Source organism: Pyricularia pennisetigena (assembly GCF_004337985.1).
Source record: "Pyricularia pennisetigena strain Br36 chromosome 4 map unlocalized Pyricularia_pennisetigena_Br36_Scf_6, whole genome shotgun sequence".
Classification (NCBI taxonomy): domain Eukaryota; kingdom Fungi; phylum Ascomycota; class Sordariomycetes; order Magnaporthales; family Pyriculariaceae; genus Pyricularia; species Pyricularia pennisetigena.
In genome coordinates, this window is record NW_021940918.1 from 1,009,517 (window position 1) to 1,037,449 (window position 27,933).

Here is a 27,933-nt window from a genome sequence, read left to right on the forward strand (position 1 = left end):
CACAAGGACTGCGGGGGATTTTTGGCCTTTTTCTTTCTCTCTCTCTTCGGTGAGGCCATAATAACGATGATAAAAATAAAACGAAACCATGAAAACAATCAAGTTACTCTGTAAAGCAAGGAGTAAAGGCTGGCCAGTGCCCCCCACTTCCTTGTTCATGGGGGAAGGAATTGTTCTAGATTTACCTCTCGGGGGCAAAAAGATATTGAAATATCAGTTGTAAAACAACCACAAAACCAGCAAATACACACATGCAGGTACTTACCTGATCGTAGCTGGCTTACGAGAGACCACACATAAGGGAAAGAAAAAAAAGCACGAAAGTTCGACCTAGGAGCTCATCGCATAACTATTGCAAATAGCATGACACTGCCTGCCCTTGATTCGTACACATAGGTAACTTGTCACATTCATGCCTGTTGACAATATGTTCGGTCAACCAGACGGGTCATCGCATAACCTGCTATACCTCACTTTTTTATACGATAGCTCTTATTATCAACACTACAAATTCGCTTGGCTGCCATAAGTACCGCACTGGCCACTGACCGTCCCCTAATTAGTTATCCTCGTCCTCTGGACGTGTTGCTAAAGCAATGATGGAGAACTCGATCAACTTAAGGCGAGAGGCATTGCGGTTAGCTCACGTCCTCAACAACCCATGTTGGTCCTTGATGAAGTCCACTCACCCCAGTGGCTTGACACTCGCGCACAAACTTCCGAATTCCCAGCTCGAGTGCCTTCTCGCTCAGCATATCATCGGAATCGTCCAGAACGCCACGATCGATGGGATTCCAGTCGCCCTCTAGTTCCCAAAGGTGACCATCCTTGCCTTTGGCAAAAGTGATAAAGTGGTAGCCCACAGGCTCGTTAGCTTCCGGAACAATAGAGTCGCCATTAATCGCACAGGACATGTGAGCCTCCTCGAGTGCTTTGGAGTTGTAGAGGACGTCGGCGCGCTGGGCACGCTTCAACGGCAAGGCTTCGGCCAAGAGCTTATCGATCAGCGAGTCTTGCTCGATGTATTGCGTAGCACTTCCGTTTGCGACGGCGTGGATCAGCGAATAAAGCCCGCAAGCATTGCCGATGGTCTGCTCGAACCACATGACGGGTTCCTGCTCGCCAGCCTTATCATATGTGATTTCTCCACTGCCGTCATGCTCTCTGACGCGATAATAGACGGGGGCAGGGGCGATGAATATCAAAGCATGCACAGGGCGTGGGACCAAAGCTAGCAGATCTGGCTCGTCGATGGAATAGACATCGTAGAAGCCTAGCTTGGGAGAGAGACCCAGGCGGTGGATGAGGTCATTGAAGACGGCAGGGTTGTTCTCGAGAGGCACGAAAATCTTCCTGCCCTTGTCATCGTAATGAATCCCGCGATTGTTTGTCGTTGTGGCCATTGTGAAAGGCAATTTGCTAATAAACTCTTGGTAACGAGGTCAACGGGGTTGCTACGATATCTGGCGGATGCATTACTGTAAGTTCTATAACCACCTTACCTTGCCTTATTTCTCGGCTGGCTTACCGGTTGCAGGCAGCAAAGCGCGCGCGTCATCCGGATGCCTGTCGCCTAACCGCGATATACAATCCCTACCTACACATCTACATCGTACCGATCTACATAGACTGCAACAGGCGGGGTAATTGCCTATTTTTGCCATTATTTTTGTTTCAATCACTTGGCCACTTAGGTTAACATTTAATATCCAGGATCAAGAAACATGGACCTTATGGCGCTTGTTACTTTGCAATGCAAATATATCTAGACATTGTCTTGGGTGAAATAGTTGAGGTGGGGCTGTTGTGATAGCTTCTCCAAAAAGCTTTACGTGAAAGCATTGACAACCAGCCTCCAACTCAGAAAGGGTTTTCGAGCATGCATTGACATGTTAATTGAAGTTCAATGCTCTCTGACTACTGTATGGTGTGCCTGACATGATGCTTGGCGTTTAGGCAGAGTAATGTTGACTACTAGTAAGCCTTTAGCCTGGTTTGCCCTTTTTTTTTTTTTTTTCTTGTTCAACGACCAAGCTCCCCTACAGCACCTGTCCAAAAATAACGCAACAATCCCAAAATCTCACCAAAAGTCTGTATTTTCACAAAGCCATAACTTTCCCAATATACGAGGCGCAAACTCGTAAATTTAAATTCGAATAGACATTTAGTAAAATAAACACACATTCAAGTTCCACTGCTATTGCTCCTATACTGAGTAATTGGTGAAGTTTTGAAATAAAAATGCCAAAATTTCCAAAACCTGCATCCACTATACATCCCCTGTAACCCACTGTAACGGTATTTTTTCAACTTTTGCTCGTTTATATTCGTATTTACAACTCTAATAAACAATAAAACCTGATAATATTAGTATGCAAAAAAAGAGAGAGTTTTAAACTATATACTGATAGCTTCTTGGTATGCTAGTATTTTGAATTGATTGAATTATCTGTTGTTGAAACCCGCGAATTTTGGTGTGATTTTGGGATCGTTGCGTTACTTTTGGACAGGTGCTGTACCGGTAATGGTAATGTGTTTCTCAGGCTTGTCCATCCCAACCAATCCCTTGCTCCCCGTCTGTGCATCCCCGCAAGTCCAGGTTCAATGCACGGCGCCGTCTGCCAAACTGGATGGCCACGCGTGTCAGATAAAACGACTTCTTCATCAGGCATGGCAGGGGCTTTGCTAACAACGACCCTACTGTGAACAAGAAAGAAGCATTGATGTACCTTCAACTCACCAAGGTACGTATGAATGCAGACACACAGGCCTGTCGTTCTCTATTTTCACTTGGCTCCTCATATCGTCGTTACATAGTTTTTTATATACGGATATTTTGCTTAAATAATATATAGTCACCAGCAGAGTCAAGTACTCTACTGCAGGCAGCTCAAGTGTCAGCGTTGCTACAAGTACCTTCCTTGGCAGTGTCGTTTCGTGCTCCCCACACAAACTGAAATTGTGTGACGAGGCTCAATCAGGAAAAATTACCTTGATACTTTGACAGTTAATAGAGCTGACGCTTGAAGACTAGCATTAGAATAGTAGTACCCCATTTTGTTGTTTCTATTCCCACCTCGGAAAAATAGGGCAAGTAAGTGACAAATGAGATCGAAGCGGCTCCTTTTCAACAGAGTGCCACATCACAATGCTGAAACATTTCACATTCCCCTTCATATCCCCGCCAAAGGCCTATGAACGCTTACTTTCAGGGCCCCTCTTTTTTATATTTTTTTTTCTTTCTTTCTTAAGAAGCAGAAAGGAGAAATGCAAGGAACTCTCCCCCGTTCTTACGCGTAATGACACGATTTCTTTTTTTCTTTTCTTCTCAAACGATGACGTTCCAATCCTTCCTCGCCCTTTAAACCCAACCCCACCGGCACGACTTGCCCTACCAAAATAAAGGTAACTTTTTTCTTCCAAGCTCTTATGCGCGATCGACCCAAAGAGCAGGGTTTGGGGTGGAGGTGATGGGCTTACTTGGCTTTCCCTCCCTTTGGGTCCAACCAACGACCACTTTGTGGCGCTAGGTTGGTGGAGAAACACCGCCGGTGGGGCGGCTCTGTGGGTGCAATGCCAGTTGCGACTTTGCCTTTTGGCCTGACGGCACAAAGACCAAGGGCTGCGTTTTACCCGAGCTTTGCTGATCCAAAAGTCGCTATACTGTGATAATTACTGTTGCAAAGTGGCTGGGTAGGCATCCAAATTTTACCGTATTGTCGATCGATTGCTTTCCGCCCCCTTTTGTTATTATGATAGACTTGATAAGAATTTATACAAAACCTCAAAATAACATTAATGCATCGTAGGCTTCATGATTCTCCACCTCTCCACGTCTTCTCTTGCGTGTCATGCTTGGTAGACTGTTATACAATAGCCAAAGCATAATGGACTAGCTGACAAGAACATCAGATAACCATTTTTTTTATCCAAGAAAACAGTCCATGACATAGGTTGGTACATAGGCAGTTGGTAGTTGATTTACTTGCGAAACTTGTTACCTTGATTGGCTCAACACCGATAATGCGCGGTGGAGTTGGTGAGGCGTCAAAATATCATCCGAAGTAGCCACGCCAAGCACACTGCGTTATATCTATGTCAAGACTTACACGAAAAACCAAGTTGTATTGGGCTTAATTTGCTCTAATATAGTAATACTAATGAACACGCCAAAAATGGATCCATCCCATAGACAACATCATGCAGAGAAACTTTGATAGATATGTCCGCATAGACAAAAAAGCCCGCCCACCTAAAAGGTCACGACACAGATGAAGAAGAAACAGAGAGAACGCAGCATCCCCATGTATGAAAAGCCAAGAAAAAGTGACCAGAACAGAGGTTGAAAAAGTTGATGGTATAGTAACGAAACTTTGCTTGACATGACACATTGAGACATTCGATTGTTCCATCCATCTCAACCGAGGGAAAGAAAAAATTGCTAAGGTTGAAAAGATGGGCCAGACATAGTCAGCATGAGCCTTAGCCTGTGATACAACACCATGGGCCACTATCATTTCAGACGAGTGGTGTTTATGTGCAAGGTTGAGCACTCGGGCTCAGTGACATGAGTTTATGGATGCGCGATGTGAATGAAAGCAGTTAGCCTCTTTTCCTAGCCAAACGCCCGAACGCGAAGAACGCCAATCTCGACGATGTTCGCTGCGTATGCCCCAGTCGAAACAAAGACCCGCCGAGTCCCATCTGAAGGACCAAGAGATCCGAATTTGTTGATTATGGATGTGTTTTGTCCACGTGCAAAGCGAGGATTACGGGAACTGTTATGTTGTCGCTTCTGTTCCCTGAAGTTGCCGCGAAGCATTACTGAGGGCTTTATTTGGCGTGCTTCTTGAAGGCGAGGAGGTCAGACAAGCTACCAAGAGGGCAACCATGCTTCAAGAAGTCATGTTCAAGAAGTTCCTTGGCGGACGCTCGGCTCTTGACGTCGACGCAGAGGCAGACAGACAAGAAAGCCTTCAGCTCTTTGCTCAGCTTTGCCGGGTTCTTGAGGCGAGGTGTGCCGTTAGTAGCAATCAGATACAGCGCCTTGAGCGGCTCCTCGTTCAAATACGGCGGCTCGGATTCGATCATCTCAATCGCCATAATACCCAGAGACCAAATGTCAACCTTGGGACCGTACTCCTTCTGCTTGACGACTTCGGGCGCCATCCAGTAAGGAGTTCCAACCATGGTGGCTCGCTTCGACTTGGACTCGGTGAGCTTGGCGCAGAATCCAAAATCGGCTAGAGATTCAGGTCAGTGATATTAGTTCTGTAATAGGGTTGGATATTCCACTTACTAATCTTAACGTTACCCCTGGCATCCAGAAGCACGTTGTCACTCTTGATATCACGGTGGATGATGCTCTGCGAGTGCAGGTGCTGCAGTCCCTGGCAAGTCTATATTCGTAATATCGTCAGCATTTCCCGTCACCTGCACACGCGCTTCTCCCCCAAGCATCCTGCAGCAATACGTACCTCCAGGCAAATGGTAGAGATTTGCTCCTCAGTGATAACAGGGTTGTTGTCGATCACATCGGTTAAAGCTCCACCCTCCATGTACTCCATAACCACCCAAAGCTCGGTGTAGTTGTTTCGTAGGAATGCGTCGAGGTAGTTGACAATATTACGGTGTGTGCTGTCTTTCATCACCATGATTTCGTTGACAATAAGTTCCTTACGGGGTTGGTGAGCCAGATCCATTTGCTTGATGGCGACCTGAGCCCTAGAGCCTTGCTCGCGAAGAAGCTCGCGAGCAATGGGAGAGACTGCCGTCTCCTTGACCTTGGCAACATAGACCGAACCGGAAGCTCCCTGACCGATCTTCTTTTGCTTCGAGTAGGACAAATTCGGGTCGTCCTTTGACACGGCCTCCTTGAGTTTGGCCATAACCTCGGTTTCTGACATGGTCGACATGCGCACGTCCTTCTGCCGCTCCTGCGCGGGGGGCTTCGCAGTCAACGCGGCCTCAGCCGCCCTGACTGCATCGGATTGCGCTGCAGGTTTGGGCGCAACATTGAGAGGCTTAACAGGCGCAGGCAAGCGCGATGGCTGTTGGTTCTGAGATTGGCCATTGGTACGAGGCTGGGAGCCGGGCCCACCGTTGGGATACCTCTGCGCATTCGGCGATTGGTCGTTGCGAGGTGCGGCACGCTGTTGTTGCTGCTGTTGTTGTTGTTGTTGCGATGCAGGATCCCGCACATTTTGTGAGCTGCTTTGTTGAGAAATTCCAGGTCGCGGACCCCCGGCGGCGTTCGGGGCCCGTGGAGCAGGACGCTGTGCCTGGAGGTTGGACTGTTGAGCTGTAGTCTTGGGGGCAGGAGGAGGCGCCCTGTTGGGGTTGAAGCGGTCCGTAGATGAAGATGGCGGTCCGCCGTACCCGCCGATCTCTTGCTGTGCTATCGGCTTCTTCGTTTGGGGAATAGAAGCGTTGTAGGCCTCGAGATCGCGACGGTTCTGTTCCTCGATCTCCATCATGCGCTGTCGCTGAGCTGCCTCGGCCTGCCTCTGCCGTTCAGCGTCACGGTTCGGGTCCCCTTGATTGACATAATTAGAAGACATGTTCTGCATCTGCTGCCTTTGCTGCTGCTGGGGATCGGGCGGGGAAGGCCCACGGGCACCAGATGCATTGGGCGGTAACCCACCACCAGACATGTTTGGATAGTTGTTAGTGCGCTGCATAGGCTGCTGCTGTTGCTGTTGCTGTTGCTGCATCTGCCTCGGCGGGGCAACGTTCGCTCCGGTACTGTAGCCTAGTTGCTTGTTTGGCATGGCGCCGGCCGGGGGCGTCGGGGTTAGACTCGAGTACTGAGCGGGGTTATCGTTACGCTTGGTGAGGTCTGAGTAGAAATCTAGAACTTCGAATACGGCTTGAGGATTCCTCTCGTAGTCTTCCTTGGTGATAGCGGATGAGTTCAATAGCTTGGACCACTCGGGGGGCAAGCCGACAAACTCGCCAGTCTGAGGGTCAAATCCGACGTGCACTGCATGGGAGAAGTTTGTTGGATTGCTCACTCCTCCCATACCAGGGCACCGCGCGTAAATGAAGTCTATCCATTCGTAGAGATCGTCGTCGCTCTTGACCTTGATCTGAAGCGTCCTCACGGTGCCATCATCCTCGCCGGGGCTCGTTGATGTGCCATTGGACTGACGTTTGACCTCGAAAATCGTGCCCGCAGCTTCTACACGGCCAACATTGATCACATCCTTGAGGTAGAGTGTATACGATGATTTGCTCCCCTCTTGTTTGTGGAAATCAAGGGCCTCCTTTCGCAGGATAAGATATTTCTGCTTCCACGGGTTGATAAAGTTTTTGCTTTCTTTGACTTGCGCCCAACCTTCCTTGATGATGGCGACCCCGCCCAGGCCGTCTGTGTTGGACGCAGCTCGACTCAGTGGTAGAGATATGGTCGATCCGCCGTAGACACTGGAACCGCCGCCGAACTGGCCCCTACCCATTCCGGGCGAGTTCAAACTCATGTTGGCCATGTTGCCAGGTAGATTTTGACTGGGCGTGAGGTTCAATCGTGGTCTGTCCGTCGGCGGTCGCGGTGCAGGTCCAGGGTTCATGAACTGACCCGACGAATACATGCTAGATACTTGTCAGTACGGTGGCATAGGCGAGGCGGATGAAGTATCCAAAACGTCTGGTTGAAGCGCGTGTCTGAGGGGGCGCGGTGTCTACACCATTCGAACACAAGGGGCGAGGGAGCTACCCTAGAGTTGTGGGAGCAATATGGTAATGTGGCAACTTCGTTCAAGCCATAGCCTGTGGTGCCAATATCGACCCCTTTGGCCGGGCGGGGCAGAATTCAGGTGTACGTACTTGTTTTGCGACGCCATTTGTCCTGTAATTAAAAAAAAGAGCAGAAATACAAAATGTCCCGCTGTTATTGACAAGTTAAACCGACGATCGTGGTGAAGGGCAGCCGGGCCTGTGATACACAGCATACACAACGTCAGTACGGCCAAACCTGCGCGTGTGGAAGCATGATTCGACTCCACATACCCAGTAAGGCGCGGCGAGTTGCGCTGTGCGCTGTAAGAGAAGTCGCGCGTGGTCGCTATCCGTCCAACCGGGTGCAAATGAGAGCGAGGAGGATCCGAGACGGCTTTGAGGGGTTGTTGACGACGGTTCTATCGATTTACATCAATTATCACAAGGACGAGCGTTGCGAGCCGCTAGGCGATTCATGTGAAGCCGAGACGCCGATGAGAAACGGCTGGTAAAACCATGAGGAAATAGATATGTGGCCAGAAGATCTGTTCTGGCGGCGACGTTACTCGAAGCGAGCGGGTGCGAAATTATGGCTTTTCGCTGTCAAATCGGGGTTGATAAAGGTGGTCGAGATTGAGGTTGAAGGGACGCCTGCGACTAAGGTAACCCAAGGTCCGTCGCCTTGGGAGAAAAGAGGAGGGGCGGCGGTGTGGTTAGATGGGAGAGTAAAGTCGTGTTAAGTCCAACCGACGGCACGGCCCTTGCCCCTTGAGGAGTAGAGTACCTAGGACTTGGTGGGGACCTTTCCAGTTGCTTGGTTGCAGGGGATAATAGAGGGCAGCTAGCAGCACGCACGTCACGCAGCACAGCAAGGCGCCTCAAAGAATTATGGTCTCAACACGCGCTCGCTCAGGTTCGGAAATTCCAGATCCGATTCAAGCGAGCGAAGGACCGGCTTGTTTGGGTTATTCCTCTCTTCAGCAAAAGGTCCGTATGTTGGTTGGTCGGGTTTTGTCTTGGGACTGGTACCGTGTCCAGAAGAATAGTTCATCCGGCTGCAGTCTTATTTTATTTTTCTTTATTTTATTTTTCCCTTTTCTTGTCTCCCTGGATTTAGACCTGCAAAATCACACAATATGTTTTAATGAATTCAAGTAACACCCCAACAGAGAAATATGGAGGCAATGCTAGGCGATTTGATGAAGTACGGAGTGTGCGAAGCAGCATTCAGGGGATTTTTTTTTCTTATTATTGTTAATTTGGCGGGTCTCACTGTTGGCGTTCGGAATAATGGCAAGCCAGTCTACTGTGCAACTTGAACGGAGTGCCTTTTTTTCGCCCAGCTGAAGACGCAACTGAAGAAAAGACCTGGCGGCCTCACATTCCTTTGGTACGGTGTCTTCTGAGCTTTGGGATGGCAAAGTGCCAGGTCGTACCTTGCCCCGCCAATTATGGGGTTTCGCTCGCAATATTTCACTGCCCCACACTTAGCACAGGTAGCTGAGGGGCAGACGAAGCGCCGGCACAGCCGTACTTGTCAACCAAGACCCGAATGGGATGGAGGATGAAGAGACGGCGATTTTCCGTGTGGTCTTGATCTTCAGGCTTTGGGCTGCAAGGGTATTAACGGGCTACTTTGGGCTCCAACGTAACCGCATCCATCAGAACCCGGCTTGAAAAGGTTTCGCACTATCGTGAGCTTGGTGGGTCAGGGGCCTAGCTTCTTCACATTTTGCGTGGAAGCCTACTCCCTGCTTCGAAATCAAAACAATTAACGGGACGAGCAATGGAGATTTTGTCAGCGAAGTATCTTTTTCGGAGTATAGAGTCTGTTCATTGTTATGCAGCTGCATTTGAGCTGCTACCGAAGGAGATTTGTTTCTTTGTGTCCTTGGCTCGAGATAAGTAAAAAGATTGAATAGGGGCATTTGAGATCTTTTACAACTTAACACACACTTCGCTTCCATGCTTTACCGAGTATAAGTCGTCTAAGTTTGAGACTTGATGCATTTATCTGCTAGTTCGAGTTATGTACGCATGCAGTATTTGATGTAATGAGTTGTGGACACACATAGACACACACGCCTAGGAATATTCAATTGCATTGAATTAATCTTTCACAGGCGTCTTACCGTTTTTTTTTTTTTTTTGAATGCTATTAAGACAAAGTATCATCGACACTAGAGATGTCTCTAGCATATTGCCATGCAACCTTACCCCTGCAGGTCTGTTTTCATCCACTGCCAGCGGCTCTTTGCATGCAAATTCATTGGTTGTCTCTGTTTGGAAATTAATGCTTCGTCATACAACCAGCTCTATTTTGTAGTCGTAAATCTTGGTTTCCTTCTCTTCTTTTATGGGATACCAGGCAACAAATCCCGTCAGTCTCAGCATACGGATGACATTTGATGATTATCATGAGGCTCGCTATCCAATAGAAGAGAAAACCTAATGAAGTAAATCGCATCTGTGCAGACTCTGCCATCCAAGCCGAATGAATTCACAGTTCGAACCTATTCCAGAGATTCTCCACCACCGCGACACCAGCCCACACACCTTGCCCTAGTAAAAAGCGACCTTACCCGTGTCGAGTTGAGTGAGGGACTGAACGGAACGACCTTGTTTGAATCCTGACGAGCTTCATCCGAATATCATACCCGTTGTTGCTGGGATTTTGCCGGGCCTTCTAAGATGCTCGAAAGGGTGATGACACGCTGGGAAATTGTTCCAGGCGCTAACTTGCTTGTCATGTCAATAATGTTACCTGGGATTTGAAAAAAAAAAAAAAAAAAAAAAAGAAGAGATGAAAATGACGAAGCTTGCGAGGATATTTGTTTTCCTGATAGAGAAAGAAAAACAACAACTACACTAGAGGTCTAAATGGGAGTTCGAGAAAAAGTTTCGAAGGCGATCATACAAGTCCGAATTGCAACTTACGATTGGTACCAGTCATGTTTTTTTCCCCCGACTTTAGTTGACGACGACGATTAAAAGGCTCTACGAGTACGCAAGCTGCGGACATCGCAGCCTTGGCGGTGAATAATTATGATCCGACCGATCGACACTGAAACCTTCTTGGGGGCAAAAGGGGATCTACCAAGGCCGTCCTGCCTACTCTTTCGCACTTTGTTTCCAATGTGCGGATCTTTGTCGCAGATTCGGCGAGCCAAACCACTGCAACCCATGATTCAATCACCCGGATTCCAACCACCATCAATCAGCGTCACTTTGTTCGAGCCTGTCGGTGCTTCTAGAAGCTGACTGACGACACCCTTTTTTTTTTTTTTCTTCCTTTTTTTCCCCCTGTGTTTCCTGTAATCTACGATGCAACCCTGGGGACACCGAACATCGCGTTTGTGTGCTGTCTGTGACAGACCAAGGTTCTACGCTACATCATGTTACCGGGTCCTCGCCACGCGTGTTCGTAGGTAGGTTCCGGGTAGAGTTTGAAGGTTTTCGGGCTGCAAATCAAATATAACAAGGCCCGTTTTGCATACTACGTACTACGTCGTCATTACAGAAATTCATACGGGAAACAATCTACCGTGATGTGCAGAAGCCACAATACGGCAGGATACATGTTGTGTGAAAATCGTGGATCGCACTTCCAGGGGAGCAGCCAAGAAAGTATAAATTTTGAGGGTGATGTTTACAGTAATTCTCCGCCACGGCGACTCAAACACCGCATTTTCAAGGATCAGGTACTACTCTGACGAAACTTGGATTCTGAGCCAAGTTGCTTGTCCTCAGATGAGAAACTCAACTGCGTCAGATCATACAGTCTTTCGAATCACGGTAGAGTTCATAGGGAACCTATCTCTCGCTCTTGACCTTGAAATCAAGACAGCAGCCAGTGGAAATGCTTTCCCACTGCTGGAGCAGTGGCTGACTGGCCATTTGTCATTCAGATTGTTCATTGTATACCTAGAGGTATTTTGTTTCCGTTTTCACCCACGAAGAATCAGTTCAGTGCAGCGGGAACGCTGCTCTTGTAGTATCACAACCTCTACACTCTAAAAACCCAAATGCATCAACGGCTGGCAACCTCAATTTCCTGCCCCTCGAACGCAGGCAACTCCGCCTGGATATCCTTCCAGACCTTGTTGCCAGAAACAAGCTCCTGAATGGCGTCCACAATCTTGTCCTGGTCAGCCCGGACCTGAACTGTGGTGTCACGGTCACGAAGCGTGATGGTGCCGTCCTTGACCGTCTGGAAATCCACAGTGATACCCAGAGGAGTGCCCAGCTCATCATTGCGGCTATACCGCCTACCAATCGTTGCCGATGAGTCATCCACACGGCTGGAAACCCCGACGGAGCGCAGCTTCTGGGAGATCTTCTGCACGAAAGGAACAAAGTCGTCATGACGAGACAGTGGCACGATGAGGACCTTGGTGGGTGCAACGACTGGGGTGAAGGAGAGGACCTATGTATTCAGTTAGTAAACCTAGTAGAATAGAATGCATTTCTCTCAATCATGCTTGTCAAACTTACACCACGAGCCTCATCTCCGCCCTCGCTTGCTCGCGTCCAGTAATTGTGCTCGAGCAGACAGTATAGAATTCGGCCAATGCCGAAAGACGGTTCGATGACATTGGGAATAAACTCTCGCGTGTTCTCCGTCCTCTTTGTCCATGTGATAGACAACAGGTCCTTCTCGACCTGTACCTTGCCATCACCAACACCGGGGACGTCTACTGTTATGGAACCGTTGTCCTTGAGCTCCTTCTCGAGCTTACCACGCTGGTCCTGGTTGAGCTCCAGCAGCACCGTCTCGACGGCTTTGGCATCCTTCTTGAACTTAGGGCCGAACTTCTTCTTGTCGACCTCTACTGTCCACTCCTCGACAATCTTGGGCTCCGGTAACCGCTGACGAACGATCAACGGGGCATTGGTCTTCTTGGCGTGGACGCTCAGGTCGTAGGCACTCCTGTCGGCACAGCCCACGCACTCGATCCAGCCGTATGAAGTCAACAGCTCTGCATCCCAGCAATCACATGCATAGTGAGCCATCTCGTTTGCCATGTGTTGACGGAAGCGAAGCTTCGATTTGTCGACACCAATCTTCTCCAGGAACAAATGTATCCTGGCCAAGAAGTAACCCAAAGTCTCATTGTCAACCAAGCCGTCTTTGACGGCCTTGCCGATCGCAACCTTCTTAGTGGTGGTCTTGCCCGACAGCTGGGTCTCCCTGTCCAGTAGCTCGAGCTCAATATCCGCAACCTCGGAGAACCTTGGGTGCTTCTTGCCACTCTCAGGGTCAACGAAATGTTCTATTTCGGCCATCAAGAATTCTCGGACACGAAGCAAGCCGGAACGGGGCGAGATCTCGTTTCTGTATGACTTGCCAATGGATGCGGATGCAAACGGCATCTGCTGGTTGTTGTACTCAAGGAGCTTGGCAAAGTTGAGGAACTGGCCTTGGGCGGTTTCTGGGCGGAGGTACCCAGGGAGGTTGCTGCTGGGGCCAATTGATGTGCTGAACATAAGGTTGAAGGAGACTGGAGGAGTAGGAAGAAGACCAGTTGCAGGGTTCTTGAGATCATACTTGGTGATCAGGTTGCCCAATGCTTCGCCGTCGTAGTTGTCTATTTGTGCGAGTATCTCCTCATACTCCTGGACTAGCTTGTCGTCAAGCTTGACGGCTTCTTGTGCGCCCTTGAGCTTCTTTTTCTTCTTCTTAGGGTCCTCCTCCTTGTCCTCGACCTTTTGTCCACGGGCCTCCTTGTCCCCCTTTAGCCTCTGCTCTAGCACCTCCTCGACGAAGTGGTCGGCGCGAAAGATGTCGCCGGTCTTAGGGTCCTTGCACATCCAGTCGGCGAACTTGTCGACGTGGCCACTGGTCTTGAGGACCTCGGCGGGCGTGAGCACGGAACAATCCACCTCGAGCATGTCATCTTCGAGGACGAAGTGTTTGCGCCAGGCATCGATGATGTTTGCCTGCAGCGCGCAGCCCGGTGGGCCGTAATCGTAGAGTCCGGACACGCCGCCGTAGATCTCAAAGGACGGGGTGTAGAACATTCGGCGGCGCAGGATGGTGTCGAGAGCACCGCGGTCGAGGGGCTGCCCCTTGAGGGTGGTGGCAGGCGGAGCCATGGTGGAAAGGGATGGTGGCTGTTGAGCCTGCGGTCTAAAAGTCTGGTGATAAGGGCGAGGGGTTGAGGAAAGAACTCGCGGGTTGGTTGTCAAAGCGTGACAAAGTTTGCGAGTTCCTGCTCGAGAAGAGAACAAGGTGCCGGTGTTGGGCAGTGGGGTGGACAAGAGCCTCAATGCGATCATAGGCAAAAATGTACTAGAGAGCGAGTCACTGGGTTGCCCAGCACCTTGCGCTCCGAATTAGGATGAGGGGTTTAGGTTGATGCAGAGCTCTCTGCAGGCTGAGTGGTGACTCCCATTTTTTCCTCGTGCTGTCCAATTGCGGTCCGCGCGTTCAACGTCAATGCCCCGCGGTCAATTCATCCACCCCACTACAAAACTTTATAGTGGGTCTGACATGCTCCAAAAAAAAAGTTATCGGAAATTCTTGGCGCGTATAGAAAGATTTCTAGCCGCGACATCGAAATTCACTGGAAAATATTCCCATTGGATAATCGCCACAAAAAGAACAGCACGATCACGACCACAGTCAGCTTCTGATCAGGTGCAATGGGCTCTCAAATGGGAACACGCGCCAGGGGGGCATCTCTCTCACTCAAGACTGGAAACAAACTCAAGAGACAATATCTCAATGTACGCAATAAAAAGGACAAGGATGCTCGAAAGCGCGCCGAGAGGTTCAAGAGGAGGAAGGAGGAAAACGCAGACCCGACTCTGCGCCAGGAACGCCTTGCCAAGAACAAGCCTGCCAGTCAGGACAAAAAACGAGTGTGGGACGAGGGAGATGACGATTCTCTTGGGGCCGTTGTCGACGTAGCTGCGCTCAAGCGGAGGCGGATTGAAGAGGAGGAAAACGCAGCGCTGGAGGGGCCTGCTGGGCTCGAAGAGGAAAGGCCAGGTGATGACGACGATGCCGACAGCATGCTGGATTCTGAAGAGGAGAGCGACGACGACGACGACAACGAAGAATCTCGGGAGGAGAGGCTGCGATCACAACGAGCACGCCGGGACCCAAGTCTGGTCCCCAGTCTTGCGCCGAGCCTTGCTGTGTCAACAACTAGCACAAATCTTGACCTCACACCCACTTCTCTTGCACGCAAGTTCCCAACACTGTTCACAGAGGGCCCGCACCCAACGCCCAAGATCCTGGTTACGACGTCCCTCCGAGCTACCATCCACCGAGAGGCTCAGATTATCACCTCCCTGTTCCCTAACTCACAATATGTCCCGAGAAGCAGCCACAGATATGGCCACAAGTATTCGCTTCGCGAAATCTGCAAATTCAGCACCAACCGAGATTTTACAGCAGTCATCTTGATCCGGGAAGACCAAAAGAAACCTACCGGAATGACGGTTGTCCACCTTCCAGAAGGGCCAACCTTCCACTTTACCATAAACAACTGGATTGAGGGATCTAAATTGCCCGGCCATGGCAACTCTCAGGTATGGCATTTTCAACAGATTCTCATGGAGAGCTGATGATCAATATACTAACATCTGGGCATAGGGCTTTTACCCCGAACTTCTACTTAACCGCTTCACCACACCATTGGGTTTGCTTACAGCACAGCTTCTCCGGAGGCTGTTCCCGTACCAACCCGAGATTGCAGGTAAGATATGCCAAAAANNAAAAAAAAAAAAAAAAAAAAAAAAAAAAAAAAAAAAAAAAGCGAGCGGCAAGAGCTACGATGGTTTGTATCCCTCAAGTGACGAAATTAACACAAGATTATCCGGAAAGGTCGAGAAGTCGTGACGATACATAATCAGCGCGACTATCTGTTCGTGCGCCGCCATAGATACGTATATCGGGAACGGCGCCAGACAGAAAAGACGGTGGTGGACGAGGAGGGCAAAGAAATACCTGGATTTTCAGACATTCGAGTTGGTCTGCAGGAAATAGGGCCACGATTTACCCTGAAGCTACGAAGAGTTGACAAAGGAATCGGTCGAGCAGGCAGTGAAGGCGATGATGCCGTTCAATGGGAGTGGAAGGCGGGCATGGAGAAGGTGCGGACGAAGTTCAACCTTTAATTATTTCCCAACTCAGCCAAGCTCCGACCAAATATGCGAAGATACCTATCAATAATTAACGGTTCAAACCGTATCCTAACAATTACCAAATCAAACTTCATGAATCCGCTGAGCACCTAAGTGGGCAACATATTGGGATGCGAAGGACTTATGCCCAGAACTAGTGCAGCGGTGTCGTGGTCAACTGAGACTTGTGAAGATTTGGTATAATCTCCGATGGCATCCAACAAAAAGCAGATGGAAGCACCTCACGACCTTCCGGCCTGGGCCTTTTTCTTTTCATTGTGCTTGAGCATCACGATCGAATATCTGTCGCTGTTTGTGAGCAGGGGGAAGTTCTGAGTTTGACTTGGGGAGAAGGATATAGAGGTAATCTGCAGGCTCAGCCCTTTTTATGAGTGGCAGCAAGATTATGTCGGCACTTACCCGACAATACCGCCTACCGCAATGAAAACACCAAGGACCGACTTATCACCAATGGCACGGCCGGAGGTTACCCAGCCCAGGGCCACGATGGTACATGTCTTCACATGTCCCACAACCGTGCTAGAGACTGGACCAGTCTGGGCAATGATGAAGAACTGGGAAATGTTGATGAGGGACGCAAATATGCCCGACTAGATGCAGGTCAGCAACGCAACCGTCATACCTCAAATGCCACCCCGGAAATTGTGAAACTTCAGCTCCGGATCATATGGGAATACCAACCATCAATATCATCACCCAGCGACTCAACTGGACTTGGGTCCACTTCGGAAAAGTATCGACAAAGGGAATGACGTATAGCAGGAGAAAGGCCGAAACAGGCGCCTGGTTGTAAAGGAGCTGCATGCTGCTCATCTGCAGCTTGCGGTGGTAGCTTGCGATCCATACCGTGTACAACGAAGAGGCGAAAATTCCCGAGAAGGCAAAGAAGACGCCCAGGCCAGAGGTCGTCTTCACGTTTGCATTCGCCGAGGGGAGCGAGTCGTAGTACGACACCAAGCCCACGCCCGCGCAGGCGGGGATCAGCATGAGGATGGCGTTGCGGGGCAGCGTGGCGCGGTACAGGACGTAATTCATTAGGGCCACGCAGGGGGTGAGGAGGATGCGGGCAACCTGGTAGAAGGTGATGGAAGAGAAGGCGAGCGAGAGGTTCGGGAGGATGACGTTGAGCGCCATAGCGACAGCCAGCGGCAGGATGTCGCGGATGGAGGCGCGGCGCGGCTCGAAAAAGGCGAAGCGCGGGAGTGAGAGCACGAAGAGCGTGAACCAGGTCACGACGAAGTGGAAGCCTGCAAATGTGAGTTGGGCCAGCTTCAAGGATGGGTCGGAAAATATGGCTTTGTTTGTGAAGACCTGTGGGAAGATTGGGTTCGTCGTTGTCAGTCACAGCTACTCTACATCTGATTCTCCGGTGCGAACTCTCTCCGCAAACTGCTGCCGCCCGATATGAGCTGAGCCTTACAATTCCAATGGTAGCCAGTGTGTTGATGACCATCCAAACCAGGGCCATCGTGAAGCCACTCTTTGGAGGCGCTGGCTTTTCATCGGCATGACTGCTCAAGAAAGCTGCGTCTTCTCGCTCGTTGCGCGCCTCGATGTCGCCAAGCTCCATGCTTTTGTTGCGCCTCGGAGAGGTTGCCAGCTTCTCATGCTCGTCGGCAGTTCCAGCTGCCGTACTTGAGGAGCCGATCGAGCCCGCCCGCTCGCGGCGACCATATTCACTGCTGGGCATGATTGCGTCGTGGGAACTTATAGGCAGCTCTACTCAGAAAGCTCTTTCCAGGTACGGGCTTTTTGCGAACGTAGAATGTAATTGTGATTCTCTATATCACGTTGGCGACTTCTCGAGTACCTAAGCAAAGAAAAGACCCGAGGCGCTTGATGCTAAAAAAAAACTACGCTGGGAAAAAAGTGATGACAAGACTTGTTGAACAGGGAGAAAATCTGTCCAGCAGATAGTTAGTGGCCAGCCCGGTAAGTCGTTGCCTCACTTCCCAAGAATACCAACTACAAGCCAAAAAAAAAACACGGGCTGGAGTGGAAGGATCAGTGGTGAACTAGTTTCAACTATGTTGTCACCAAGAAAAAAAGCCCCCCCAAAGACTCTCGAGCTAAGGATGAACGAAAACTGGTCCGCCATCGCTGGATACCTCGATAGCAGGGTATGCCCCTGTTTAAGCGCAGTGGGAAGTATTACTCCGTACCTGTCTCGCTGCGCACGCTAGGTACGGAGTACCTCCGCGTCCCGGGAACGCAAAATGAGGACGCTCGCTCAGAATGACTGAAGGCAAAACCTGCGGGTGGCAGGGAGATCGCTGCGTTGCCGGGCTCGACTAGTCCAGGGGTACTTTTTCTTCTACCCTCCCATCTCTAGCCCTGCAGGTTTTGTTCTGTTATCTGATTCATTTTTTTTTGCGTACTATCTCACCCCATCCTAACTCTCACAAGATAAAATCGTAACGGCATCCCACGTGTGACATGGGGCCGCGTGACGGCGACATTGTACACGCAGGTCAGCACGACGCGGAGAAGGGTTGCGTCAGGCCAATTCACGCGCTACGGGATGATAAAGTACTATCTGTTCTGTTCTGTTTGACATGGCGACTGGGCTAGAAATGGAACCTGTTGCAATAAACTGTCCAGGGAGTGCAATGAAAGTACAAAGCACCAGTTGTATCCTCGAGTCAAGTTGAGGGGGCTTGCGAATGAAACTGCAGGATAGTTCGCTTGCGTACAGACAGACAAGTCCGGCGGCCAGCCGTCCAATGCTAGCAAGAGCCCCTGGACTAAGATCCCAATGTGGGCTAAGATAAGCTTAGGTACCCAAGGTAGGTAAAGGTACATGAAGTAATTGATTAACAGCTGCTTCGTAGATCCAAAAGCAATGGAAAGCTGGAGGTTTTTTTTTTGGAACTACCGTAATAATACTACGTACCCTGGGTGATCAGGCAAAAACCTTGCCTACCGCAAAGACGGGTAGCGACTTGAAACAAGACCCTCAGAACAATTGTCAAAAAAATAAAATAAAAAACTGGATCAACGTAGAAACAAGCATTTTGTGACAGCAGGCATCTCCACACTCCATTAGGATTGCAATGAAAATAACAATGGAATGGTATATTTACGAGCTTGCCATTTCATTTCCCCATACTGAATTTGGATAAAGATGAGCAAAGTTCGGTTTGTACGTGCGTCAATTGCTTTGGCAGCTTGCAAAAAGGAGTTCAAGATTTCCTGTGTTTTTCCTGCTATCAGACGGGACGATGCCGACGAGACGAGAACAACTAATTGCCCGCCCGCCGGATTGATTCGTGTTGTTGTGTTAGAGGGGAGAGAGTAGCCAGGGGGGCGGCATGCACTGTTACTACTGTACACTCTGCTGGGGTAACAAATGTTAATCAATAATAAGGCGCATAAATTATAGAACAGGGGGTGTTTCAACTCGCCATTGTTAACAAACCATAGTTTTTACCTATATGGGATATACAAAATCAACACGAAAAGTAATCTTTGCCGTCAATTAGTTCATCGAGCCAAGGCTTTGGTTATAATTTATCATGGCCATTTACAATCGTTATTTCCAGGAGCAGTTTGGAGTTCGTCTTTTTTTGACCCACGTTTGCCCGGTTAGGAATGACGCAGGCACGCAAGTCAGGGTACCCATAAAACGGGTCCCACTGCTCACGATTAAAAACAAAGAGAGAGACAACTTGGAGGGGAAATTTGATGAGATCCATCTAATAGTCAATCCAGGAAGTTCCTCGCAATTAAAAAAGAGAAAAAGAGATAACCAAACCTCCCCCAAAGTTCTCCATGCACTACAGCTCTTGATGCAACGTGGAAAACTACCATCATATCTCAACTCAGACACTCGACCAAGGCTGACTGTATCCTACCATGCACCGATAGTTCGGATCCGCGCGATAGGTCGCTCGTTGGACGGCGCCGCCGCGGAAGTAGGCCGAGGCCGGCTTGATACGACGGCAAAGTCAATTTTGAGCCGGTCTTGGGGACACCTTTAGCCCTCTGGGTACTTAGCGCCGCACAGTCTCCTTGCCTATCATTGATTACTACACCAAACACACATACATTCTGATACCCCATGCTAGACTAGACAGGTAGGTAGTCACCTCGACCTAGTCTATCTAGTTTGAACGGCTGAAGTTCTCGCCTGTATTCTTCCTCGCAGTCCAGATGCGAGCTAGACTTGGACTTGCCAGGTACTAATGGATGGCGATTTTCGAGAAGCTCAGCTCAATAGGCAGCCCTTTCTTCGCGGTCAACACCCCAAAAGTCGCTGGTCGCATTGGGATGTGCAGCCACCTACAACAACATCCATTCCACCTTGCCTATTCTTGTTAGACTCTAGACAAGACACCTACCCATAGACTATCCTAGACCGGGCTCTACTACATGTCGCACTCCAACGCCCCTCGCCTCATTGTGTGTACGCCTCTTCTTCACTCTCCGGAGTTTCCGGGCCCTCGATATGCATGCGTGGCTTGATCAGTAGCAAGCTATCTTTCACTGGGTGCCATCTTCTCCTGACTCATTTCGCTGTCTCAAGGATATCTCCCTGTTCGGGCTGATCGCCCCCAGACTCAGAACAACAGAAACCCCCCCGGAAGGCTACCCTATCTTAGTGTCGGCAGAATCTGAGCATAGTATCTTCGAGCCTCAACATATAACTAATACGGTCACTGCATCCGACCTACACGACTCTTGGTTTTCTGCCCTTATTTTTATCCATCAGATTGGGTGACATCGGCTGCCTGCCATCAAAATCTTATCTTCTTGGAAGTGCCTTGTCCACTTCCATTTTTTGAATCTTTTTTTTTTCTTTTTCAGTTTGATGGTTCGGGTGTTTCCCCATACACTCATTTAATCCTGACAGCCTTCTGACATCGTATCTGAAACATCTACTATAACTATATACATCTAAAAAGTCCGCTGTTGGAAACAACTTTAACAATTTGGGAGTCGAGATTGTTGCAATGGGTTTGAGCAGCGACAGCAATGGCCATGGCAATGGTGCGTCACCTTGAATAAGACATTCAAACGTGCTGAACTATGCACTGACCAAAAATTACTCTGGACAGGCGCCGGTGGTCCCAATTTCTTCGAGGACTATGGCGTGTGGAAAGAGGCTCCTATCCTGAAGGGTACCACCGAGTTTGAGCCACTTCCAGATGTCAAGAACATCATGGTGACAGGGGGTGCTGGCTTCATGTAAGGCTTAGTTTTCCTATGTCCAAAGTGCTCTTGAAAAAGCACGTGCTAACAGGCATGATAATCAGAGCATGCTGGCTCGTACGGCACCTCGCCCTCACCTATCCTCACGCCTACAACATAGTGTCATTTGACAAACTGGACTATTGCTCTTCACTCAACAACACCAGGGCGCTGAATGAAAAACGAAACTTTAGTTTCTACCAAGGAGATGTCACCAGCCCCACTGAGGTCATGGACTGCCTTGAGCGATACAACATCGACACAATTTTTCACTTTGCCGCACAGTCGCACGTCGACCTGAGCTTTGGTAACTCGTACGGCTTCACGCACACAAACGTCTATGGCACCCATGTCCTGCTCGAGAGTGCCAAGAAGGTGGGCATCAAGCGGTTCATCCACATATCGACAGACGAGGTCTATGGTGAGGTCAAGGACGATGACGACGACCTGCTAGAGTCCAGCATCCTTGCCCCCACGAACCCTTATGCTGCAAGCAAGGCCGCTGCGGAGATGCTGGTGCACTCTTATCAGAAGAGCTTCAAGCTCCCCGTCATCATTGTGCGTAGTAACAACGTATATGGGCCCCACCAGTACCCGGAGAGTAAGTCTCAAAGTCTTGTTCCATACGTGATTTGTTTTGTGCCCAAAACGACCCTGTGTTCTTGGGGCTGATTGTGTCCTCCGCAGAAATCATACCAAAATTCTCATGTCTGCTACACCGTGGCCAGCCGGTGGTCCTGCATGGAGATGGCAGCCCGACACGCAGGTATTTGTTCGCCGGCGATGCAGCAGACGCGTTCGACACAATTCTGCACAAGGGTGAGCTCGGACAAGTCTACAACGTTGGTTCTTACGATGAGATCTCCAACCTTGATCTGTGCGACAAGCTCCTCACTGAGCTCAAGATCCCCCATGAGACGACCGAAGGGTTCCGCAAGTGGGTAAAGTACACGCACGACCGGCCGTTCAACGACCACCGTTACGCCGTGGATGGCACCAAACTGCGACAGCTTGGCTGGGATCAAAAGACAAGTTTCGCCGAGGGCTTGAGCATCACGGTGGAGTGGTACCGCAAGTTTGGAGAGAGGTGGTGGGGGGACATCTCAAAGGTCCTCAGCCCGTTCCCCATCGTGCAGGGCAAGGAGGTCGTGTCTGACCGTGAGCCGGTCACGGATACGCCGCAGGAGCCTATTGAGAAGAAGCGCAAGATCAGCCAGGTGAATGGCAAGTTGAACGGAAACGGGATTACACATCATTGAGCTTTGGGAATAGCGGCGCTGTAATTGGTGATGGGTTATTTTATTACTTTTTTCTTTACAGGAGTTTGACCGGGGGGCGTTGGTATTGCATTTGACGCACAGCCTGTATTTCTAGAAGTTCTATATTCTCGTGCAATTTTACTATTTTCGGGAACAAAATGTGATGTGGTTTATTCTTCGAACTTGGCCCAAAAAGGAGTCTTGGGCACGGAGTGAGTTGTTAGACAGTCTACGCCGCGCCTCATGTCATCGGCTGACCCGGCAAGCTGGCTAAACAACCCTTGGTCTTAAGCATATAAACTCTGACCTTGGCGCTGCATCTATCTGGTGCACTTGGTAGGGAAAGGCTGAGAATGCGAGGAGTGAATTCCGCTCGTCTCACTGTGCCAAGCAACTACCAAGACCACAATATCCCCAAGTAGCCTGTCAACCGATGTCGCCTAATGACACCATGCAATGCACGACATGGGTAGCACACACCGTAAGATCATTGGCACGCTTCAGTTGCAGTCCGTCTGGACTAGGTCTTCACATAAAAAGCCATGGCGAGAAACGCGTCGCTCCTCGAACGCCTTCGCGCCCCTTCTTTTGACCCTGCTTAGTGCCATTTCCTCCTGATCACTTTAAACCACACACGCTCGCTTCAAAAAGCCAGAACCCCTTTTGACGAACGTCTTTAGACGGGCCTAAACAGGCAAAAACCTCCCCAGCTAGTTGCACACGCCGTCGCAAAGCAAGTGAGCCACTATGAGGCAATATGCAACCCCAGTAACGCTACTCGGCTGGTACGCCGTGGCGGTTAGCGCCGGGGCCCTCAGCCCTAGGCAGGACGCCGACGTCCGCAGGGTCTGCTGGCCCGAGGGTGTATCGACGCCTATGCCCCCCTGCGTTTCCATCCAAGACATTGCCTGGAAGTGCAGGGCCAACGGATCGGAGCCGCTCGCCTTCGAGGCGCACAAGCAGTGCATGTGCGGCGGCAGCTACTTCAGCGACTGGCTGGGCTGCCAGTCGTGCCTGCGGGCGGCCGGCGAGCGCTCAGAGCGCGACAACGCCCGGTACGCGTCCGTCATGTCGGCGGCCTCGTCTTCCCTGTGCGGCTCGGGCGCCGTGACCAAATCCTATGAGGAGATCTTCTCGAGCATGGACGACTCGGCGGCGCCTGTGACAACGGGGGCGACCACGAGCTCGGATCGCCTGTCCGGCGCCACGCAGGTCAGCAATTACTTCACCGTGACGGGGACCCAGGGCGCGGGGGTCATCACGGGAAGCGCTACGGCTGCCACCAACATGCCCGTGGAGACCGAGACGCGGGGGGCGACCAGTTCCTCGAGGACCTCAGCGACCACGGGAGGGTCCGGTGGGTCTTCGCCGTCGCCGGGGCCGCAGTCAAATACGGGCAACGGAAACCAGCCGGCGACGACCAGCAGTAGCAGCGGATTGGGGGCGGCGCCGACGGCAGCAATCGGAGGGATGGCTTTGGGGCTCGCGGCGGGAGCTTTGGTGGCAGTCTTGTAATGGGGGTGGGGGGTGCTCTGGAACTGCCTATCGTTATGAGGAGACCGATTGGTGAAAGTCACCTGGTAATGAATGAGATGGGGAACCGCTTATGACTAAAGGAGATGTAGGTACTGAGATGCGATACATGATAAAATGTAGCGAAATCCGAGTATCGCTTTAATGATATACTTGAAAGTTGCTAGCAGACATGATTAAAAACATATGAGTTGATTAACTTTGATGGCGCTGTGTTTCGATTCTAGTGCCGTCGCTCTCATAGATGCAAAAATTAATCAACGACGACCTAAATATTCAAAGTAGATTACGTTTGAAGATTGCCTCAAGAGGTAGGTAGGTTCTCAGAGGCAGCATGTCGATCAAGTACTTGTCAAGCAAGAAGCTGCTGACTGCAGGGTAGTTTATTTCTCATGGGAAGAGCTCCTGGATGGAACAAGCCGCCTACCTAGATGCTAGGGATTATAGAAAAATCAAAGATCAAGAATAGAAGAAGGTTGCAGCAAAAAAGGCTGCTGGAGGTATTCATGTAATTAATTATGTGCCTGTCACGATTGAGTGGTTGGGCGCGCGGTGACACCACTATCAGCCAAGCCAAGCTCGGAGCTGTCGCGGCAACTACGTAACTTGGGTGGTAGCAACGATGCGGAGCTTGTGGTCCTTTAGCCTCAACAGTGAACGTCAACCTAACCTCAATCACCAAAGTATAGAATAAAACACAAGGTCTATTACGACCACTCTTCATACGACAAGGGCTGCAAATCCAATCGACCATGAGCTAGAAACACCCGATTAATTGCTCCCGAGGATTTGCGCCAAAGCCGTGAAATGGCGCTTGATCCGGCCAACGGTTTCGTTGCGGGCAGCAGCGTTGCCAACCTGGATGGCGACAGCGCCGCCCTGCCCATCTTCGACGTCGAGCGCGTCTCCCTCGAGTTCTCCATCGCTGCCGACTTTGTCGCCGCACAGGTTGCCAACAACGTCCTGGTCCTGGCCCTATCCAACGGTCGCATCCTCCGCATCGACCTCAACCGTCCCCAGGACATCGACGACATCGACCTGCCAAAAAAGCCCAGCGAAGTCGGCGTCACCCGCCGCATGTTCCTCGACCCGACTGCTTCCCACCTAATAATCTGCACCACTCAAGGGGAGAACTACTACCTGCACTCGCAGTCACGCCAGCCTCGGCCCCTGTCCCGCCTGCGCAACGTCATCATCGAGAGCGTCGCCTGGAATCCGGCCCAGCCAAACGCTTCGACGAGAGAGATACTCATCGGGGCCGCCGATGGCAACATATATGAGACATTTATAGAAACTTCGACCGAGTTTTACAAAAAGGAGGAGAAATACTTCAAGCACCTGCAAAAGCTTCCAGATGGTCCCGTCACCGGGCTATGGGTAGACGCGGTGCCTGGTCGGCCAGACGATAAAGTTGTCCTGATCACTACCCAGACCCGCATCTTTCACCTCGCCGGTAAAGCAGGTCGTAGCCACCACCACCACCACGATGGCTCGACGTACACCAAACTGTTCGAGTCTGAAGAGCCGACCATTCACGAAGTGCCCCGGCCGACCTCCTCTTCGGGCACCAACAAGGCATACACGCAACCAGCCTCCAGCCTAGTTGTCTCACCGGATCCCCAGCAAGATCCCGCCAAACCGTTCCAGGCGCCGCTGCCTGAACGTGTGTTTGCCTGGCTGTCATCTCAGGGTGTCTTCCACGGCGTGCTGCTCAACAGTCCGCCCGGTCCCGAACTCGGCACCAGAGTGTTTTCAGAATCCAAAATGCTCCCGAGATCACAGATTACCTCGACGCTGGATTCCGCAGGCAGGAAAAAAACGAGCACTGACGCCATAGAGATGATTGCGCTGACGCAATGGCATGTAATGTGCCTTGTGGGCCGTCGTGTAGTGGCTGTGAACCGGCTGACGGGGGCTATCGTGTACGATCAGGTCATTCTCGAGATGGGGCAAAAGGCGGCAGGACTTTGTGTTGACCTGCAGAAGAATACCTTCTGGCTGTTCACTGCCCAGGAGATCTTTGAGATTGTGGTGAGAGATGAGGAGCGAGACATCTGGAAGATTATGCTCCAGGCACAGCGCTTCGATGCCGCACTGCAATATGCCCACACACCAGCTCAACGCAACGCAGTAGCTACAGCATCGGGAGACTATCTTGTCGCCAAGGGGCTTTTCGATGAGGCGGCTGGTGTATATGGCAAGAGCAATAAGCCATTTGAAGAAGTGGCACTTACTTTTGTGGACAACAACCAGCCTGATGCCCTGCGTAAATATTTACTTTCAAAGCTCGCCACCTACAAGAAAGGCTCTGTCATGCAAAGAGTAATGATTGCAACCTGGCTGGTGGAGATCTTTATGGCCAAGCTGAACTCTCTGGACGATGCCATTATCACCAAAGCCGAGCTGTCAGAAGCAATGAATCCTGCCGAGACCAAAGAACGGCTGGACACGGTCAGGGGGGAGTATCATGATTTTGTCAACAAATACAAGACCGACCTCGACCGCAAAACCGTTTACGATGTCATCAGCAGCCATGGGCGCGAGGAAGAGCTCTTGTTTTTTGCGAACGCGGTCAACGACTACAACTATGTCTTGTCTTACTGGGTCCAGCGGGAAAACTGGACGGAGGCACTCAACGTCCTCAAGAGGCAGACGGACGCCGATGTCTTTTATCGCTACAGCAGTGTGCTGATGACGCATGTCGCAACTGACCTAGTCGAAATCCTCATGCGGCAGTCAGCGTCGCTGAAGCCGCGGAATCTGATTCCAGCCCTCCTGGAGTACGATCGCAACTTCAAGGGCCCTTTGGCCCAGAACCAAGCTATTCGATACTTGCAGTACGTGGTGAACCAGCTCGGGTCCACGGATTCGGCCGTGCACAACACGCTTGTCTCGATGTATGCTTCCGTCCCTTCTTCGAAGGATGAGACAGCGCTGCTTTCGTATCTCGAATCCCAAGGCGATGAGCCTCGTTATGACCTCGACTTTGCATTGCGGTTATGTATACAACACCGGCGCGTATTGGCATGCGTACACATTTATACGAGCCTGGGTCAATACCTACAGGCTGTGGACCTTGCCTTGGCGCATGGCGAACTCGAGCTGGCGTCTATTGTTGCCGACAGGCCCATTTCCAACCCCACATTACGCAAGCGTCTCTGGCTAGCAGTCGCGCGGAAGGTTATCTCACAGTCGGATGGCGGTATCAAGTCAGCCATTGAGTTCTTGAGGCGGTGTGACCTGTTGCGCATCGAGGACTTGATCCCATTCTTTCCCGACTTTGTTGTTATCGACGACTTCCGAGAGGAGATCTGCACCGCACTGGAGGATTACGGGCGTAGCATTGACTCGCTGAGGAGGGAGATGGAGGAAAGCTCCCAGACGGCGGCAAACATTCGCGTCGACATCGCCGCGCTCGACCAGCGGTATGCCATCGTCGAGCCCGGCGAGAAATGTTATGTCTGTGGGCTGCCACTGCTTAGTAGGCAGTTCTTCGTTTTCCCCTGTCAGCACGCCTTCCACTCGGACTGTCTCGGCCGCAAGGTTATGGAGCAGGCAGGTGTGGGCAAAGGGCGCCGGATCAAGGAGCTGCAGGTGCAGATATCCAAGGGGCTTGTGAGCGGGACCAAGAAGGCCGACATGATTGCTGAGCTGGACGCGCTGGTTGCTGCTGCTTGGTGAGTACTGGCACCTATCCTATCTTTTTGTTTCCTGTACCATTTCTGCTTGCCGTGGCTGGCTTGCTGTAGGACCTCTTTTTTTTTGCTAACTATTCGTACAGTATTCTTTGCAGTGAGTATGCCATCAAGAGGATCGATGAGCCTTTCATCAAGGCCGAGGAAGAGAAAGCCGAATGGGCGTTATAATATGGGTAACGATCCGTTTATTTGAACTTGAACGCTAGAGGAAGCAAGATTATATCCTGATATACATGCCGGCGATTTGCATCCTCGTCAAGGAAGCTTGTCTTGCCTTGATTGCGCCAGTGGTAGATATCCCCCCAACAGAACGGATGATTAATATGTAAATTACTCATCAACGGACTTGGTTGGTTCTCATATCATGAACGCTAGGTATTGTA

General features: G+C 50.6%; 10 protein-coding genes across 10 annotated transcripts; 5 read left to right on the forward strand and 5 right to left on the reverse strand.

Moving 5' to 3' along the window:
* Window positions 1–559: 559 nt before the first annotated feature.
* Window positions 560–1,403, reverse strand: PpBr36_05898 (uncharacterized protein; the record flags this gene model as incomplete). The annotated part of the gene is made up of 2 exons (XM_029893046.1): window positions 560–616; window positions 690–1,403. The coding sequence occupies 2 exons, from the start codon at window positions 1,401–1,403 to the stop codon at window positions 560–562; spliced, it is 771 nt and encodes a 256-aa protein (XP_029745999.1).
* A 3,430-nt stretch (window positions 1,404–4,833) lies between these two features.
* PpBr36_05899 (uncharacterized protein) lies at window positions 4,834–7,589 on the reverse strand (the record flags this gene model as incomplete). The annotated part of the gene is made up of 3 exons (XM_029893047.1): window positions 4,834–5,243; window positions 5,300–5,399; window positions 5,478–7,589. The coding sequence occupies 3 exons, from the start codon at window positions 7,587–7,589 to the stop codon at window positions 4,834–4,836; spliced, it is 2,622 nt and encodes an 873-aa protein (XP_029745466.1).
* A 657-nt stretch (window positions 7,590–8,246) lies between these two features.
* Window positions 8,247–8,488, forward strand: PpBr36_05900 (uncharacterized protein; the record flags this gene model as incomplete). The annotated part of the gene is made up of 2 exons (XM_029893048.1): window positions 8,247–8,378; window positions 8,411–8,488. 2 exons carry the CDS (start codon window positions 8,247–8,249, stop codon window positions 8,486–8,488), a joined length of 210 nt encoding a protein of 69 aa, XP_029745955.1.
* A 3,258-nt stretch (window positions 8,489–11,746) lies between these two features.
* PpBr36_05901 (uncharacterized protein) lies at window positions 11,747–13,995 on the reverse strand (the record flags this gene model as incomplete). The annotated part of the gene is made up of 2 exons (XM_029893049.1): window positions 11,747–12,142; window positions 12,211–13,995. The coding sequence occupies 2 exons, from the start codon at window positions 13,993–13,995 to the stop codon at window positions 11,747–11,749; spliced, it is 2,181 nt and encodes a 726-aa protein (XP_029745956.1).
* A 366-nt stretch (window positions 13,996–14,361) lies between these two features.
* PpBr36_05902 (uncharacterized protein) lies at window positions 14,362–15,843 on the forward strand (the record flags this gene model as incomplete). The annotated part of the gene is made up of 3 exons (XM_029893050.1): window positions 14,362–15,255; window positions 15,320–15,422; window positions 15,551–15,843. 3 exons carry the CDS (start codon window positions 14,362–14,364, stop codon window positions 15,841–15,843), a joined length of 1,290 nt encoding a protein of 429 aa, XP_029745494.1.
* A 248-nt stretch (window positions 15,844–16,091) lies between these two features.
* On the reverse strand, window positions 16,092–17,560 carry PpBr36_05903 (uncharacterized protein; the record flags this gene model as incomplete). Its single annotated transcript, XM_029893051.1, has 4 exons — window positions 16,092–16,191; window positions 16,270–16,460; window positions 16,552–17,181; window positions 17,291–17,560. 4 exons carry the CDS (start codon window positions 17,558–17,560, stop codon window positions 16,092–16,094), a joined length of 1,191 nt encoding a protein of 396 aa, XP_029745957.1.
* A 2,126-nt stretch (window positions 17,561–19,686) lies between these two features.
* On the reverse strand, window positions 19,687–19,932 carry PpBr36_05904 (uncharacterized protein; the record flags this gene model as incomplete). Its single annotated transcript, XM_029893052.1, has 1 exon — window positions 19,687–19,932. One exon carries the CDS (start codon window positions 19,930–19,932, stop codon window positions 19,687–19,689), a length of 246 nt encoding a protein of 81 aa, XP_029745951.1.
* An 890-nt stretch (window positions 19,933–20,822) lies between these two features.
* On the forward strand, window positions 20,823–22,319 carry PpBr36_05905 (uncharacterized protein; the record flags this gene model as incomplete). The annotated part of the gene is made up of 4 exons (XM_029893053.1): window positions 20,823–20,859; window positions 20,928–21,057; window positions 21,126–21,661; window positions 21,748–22,319. 4 exons carry the CDS (start codon window positions 20,823–20,825, stop codon window positions 22,317–22,319), a joined length of 1,275 nt encoding a protein of 424 aa, XP_029745952.1.
* Window positions 22,320–23,066: 747 nt separating this feature from the next.
* Window positions 23,067–23,834, forward strand: PpBr36_05906 (uncharacterized protein; the record flags this gene model as incomplete). Its single annotated transcript, XM_029893054.1, has 1 exon — window positions 23,067–23,834. The coding sequence occupies one exon, from the start codon at window positions 23,067–23,069 to the stop codon at window positions 23,832–23,834; it is 768 nt and encodes a 255-aa protein (XP_029745953.1).
* Window positions 23,835–24,659: 825 nt separating this feature from the next.
* PpBr36_05907 (uncharacterized protein) lies at window positions 24,660–27,718 on the forward strand (the record flags this gene model as incomplete). The annotated part of the gene is made up of 2 exons (XM_029893055.1): window positions 24,660–27,529; window positions 27,634–27,718. 2 exons carry the CDS (start codon window positions 24,660–24,662, stop codon window positions 27,716–27,718), a joined length of 2,955 nt encoding a protein of 984 aa, XP_029745954.1.
* Between the last annotated feature and the right edge of the window lie 215 nt (window positions 27,719–27,933).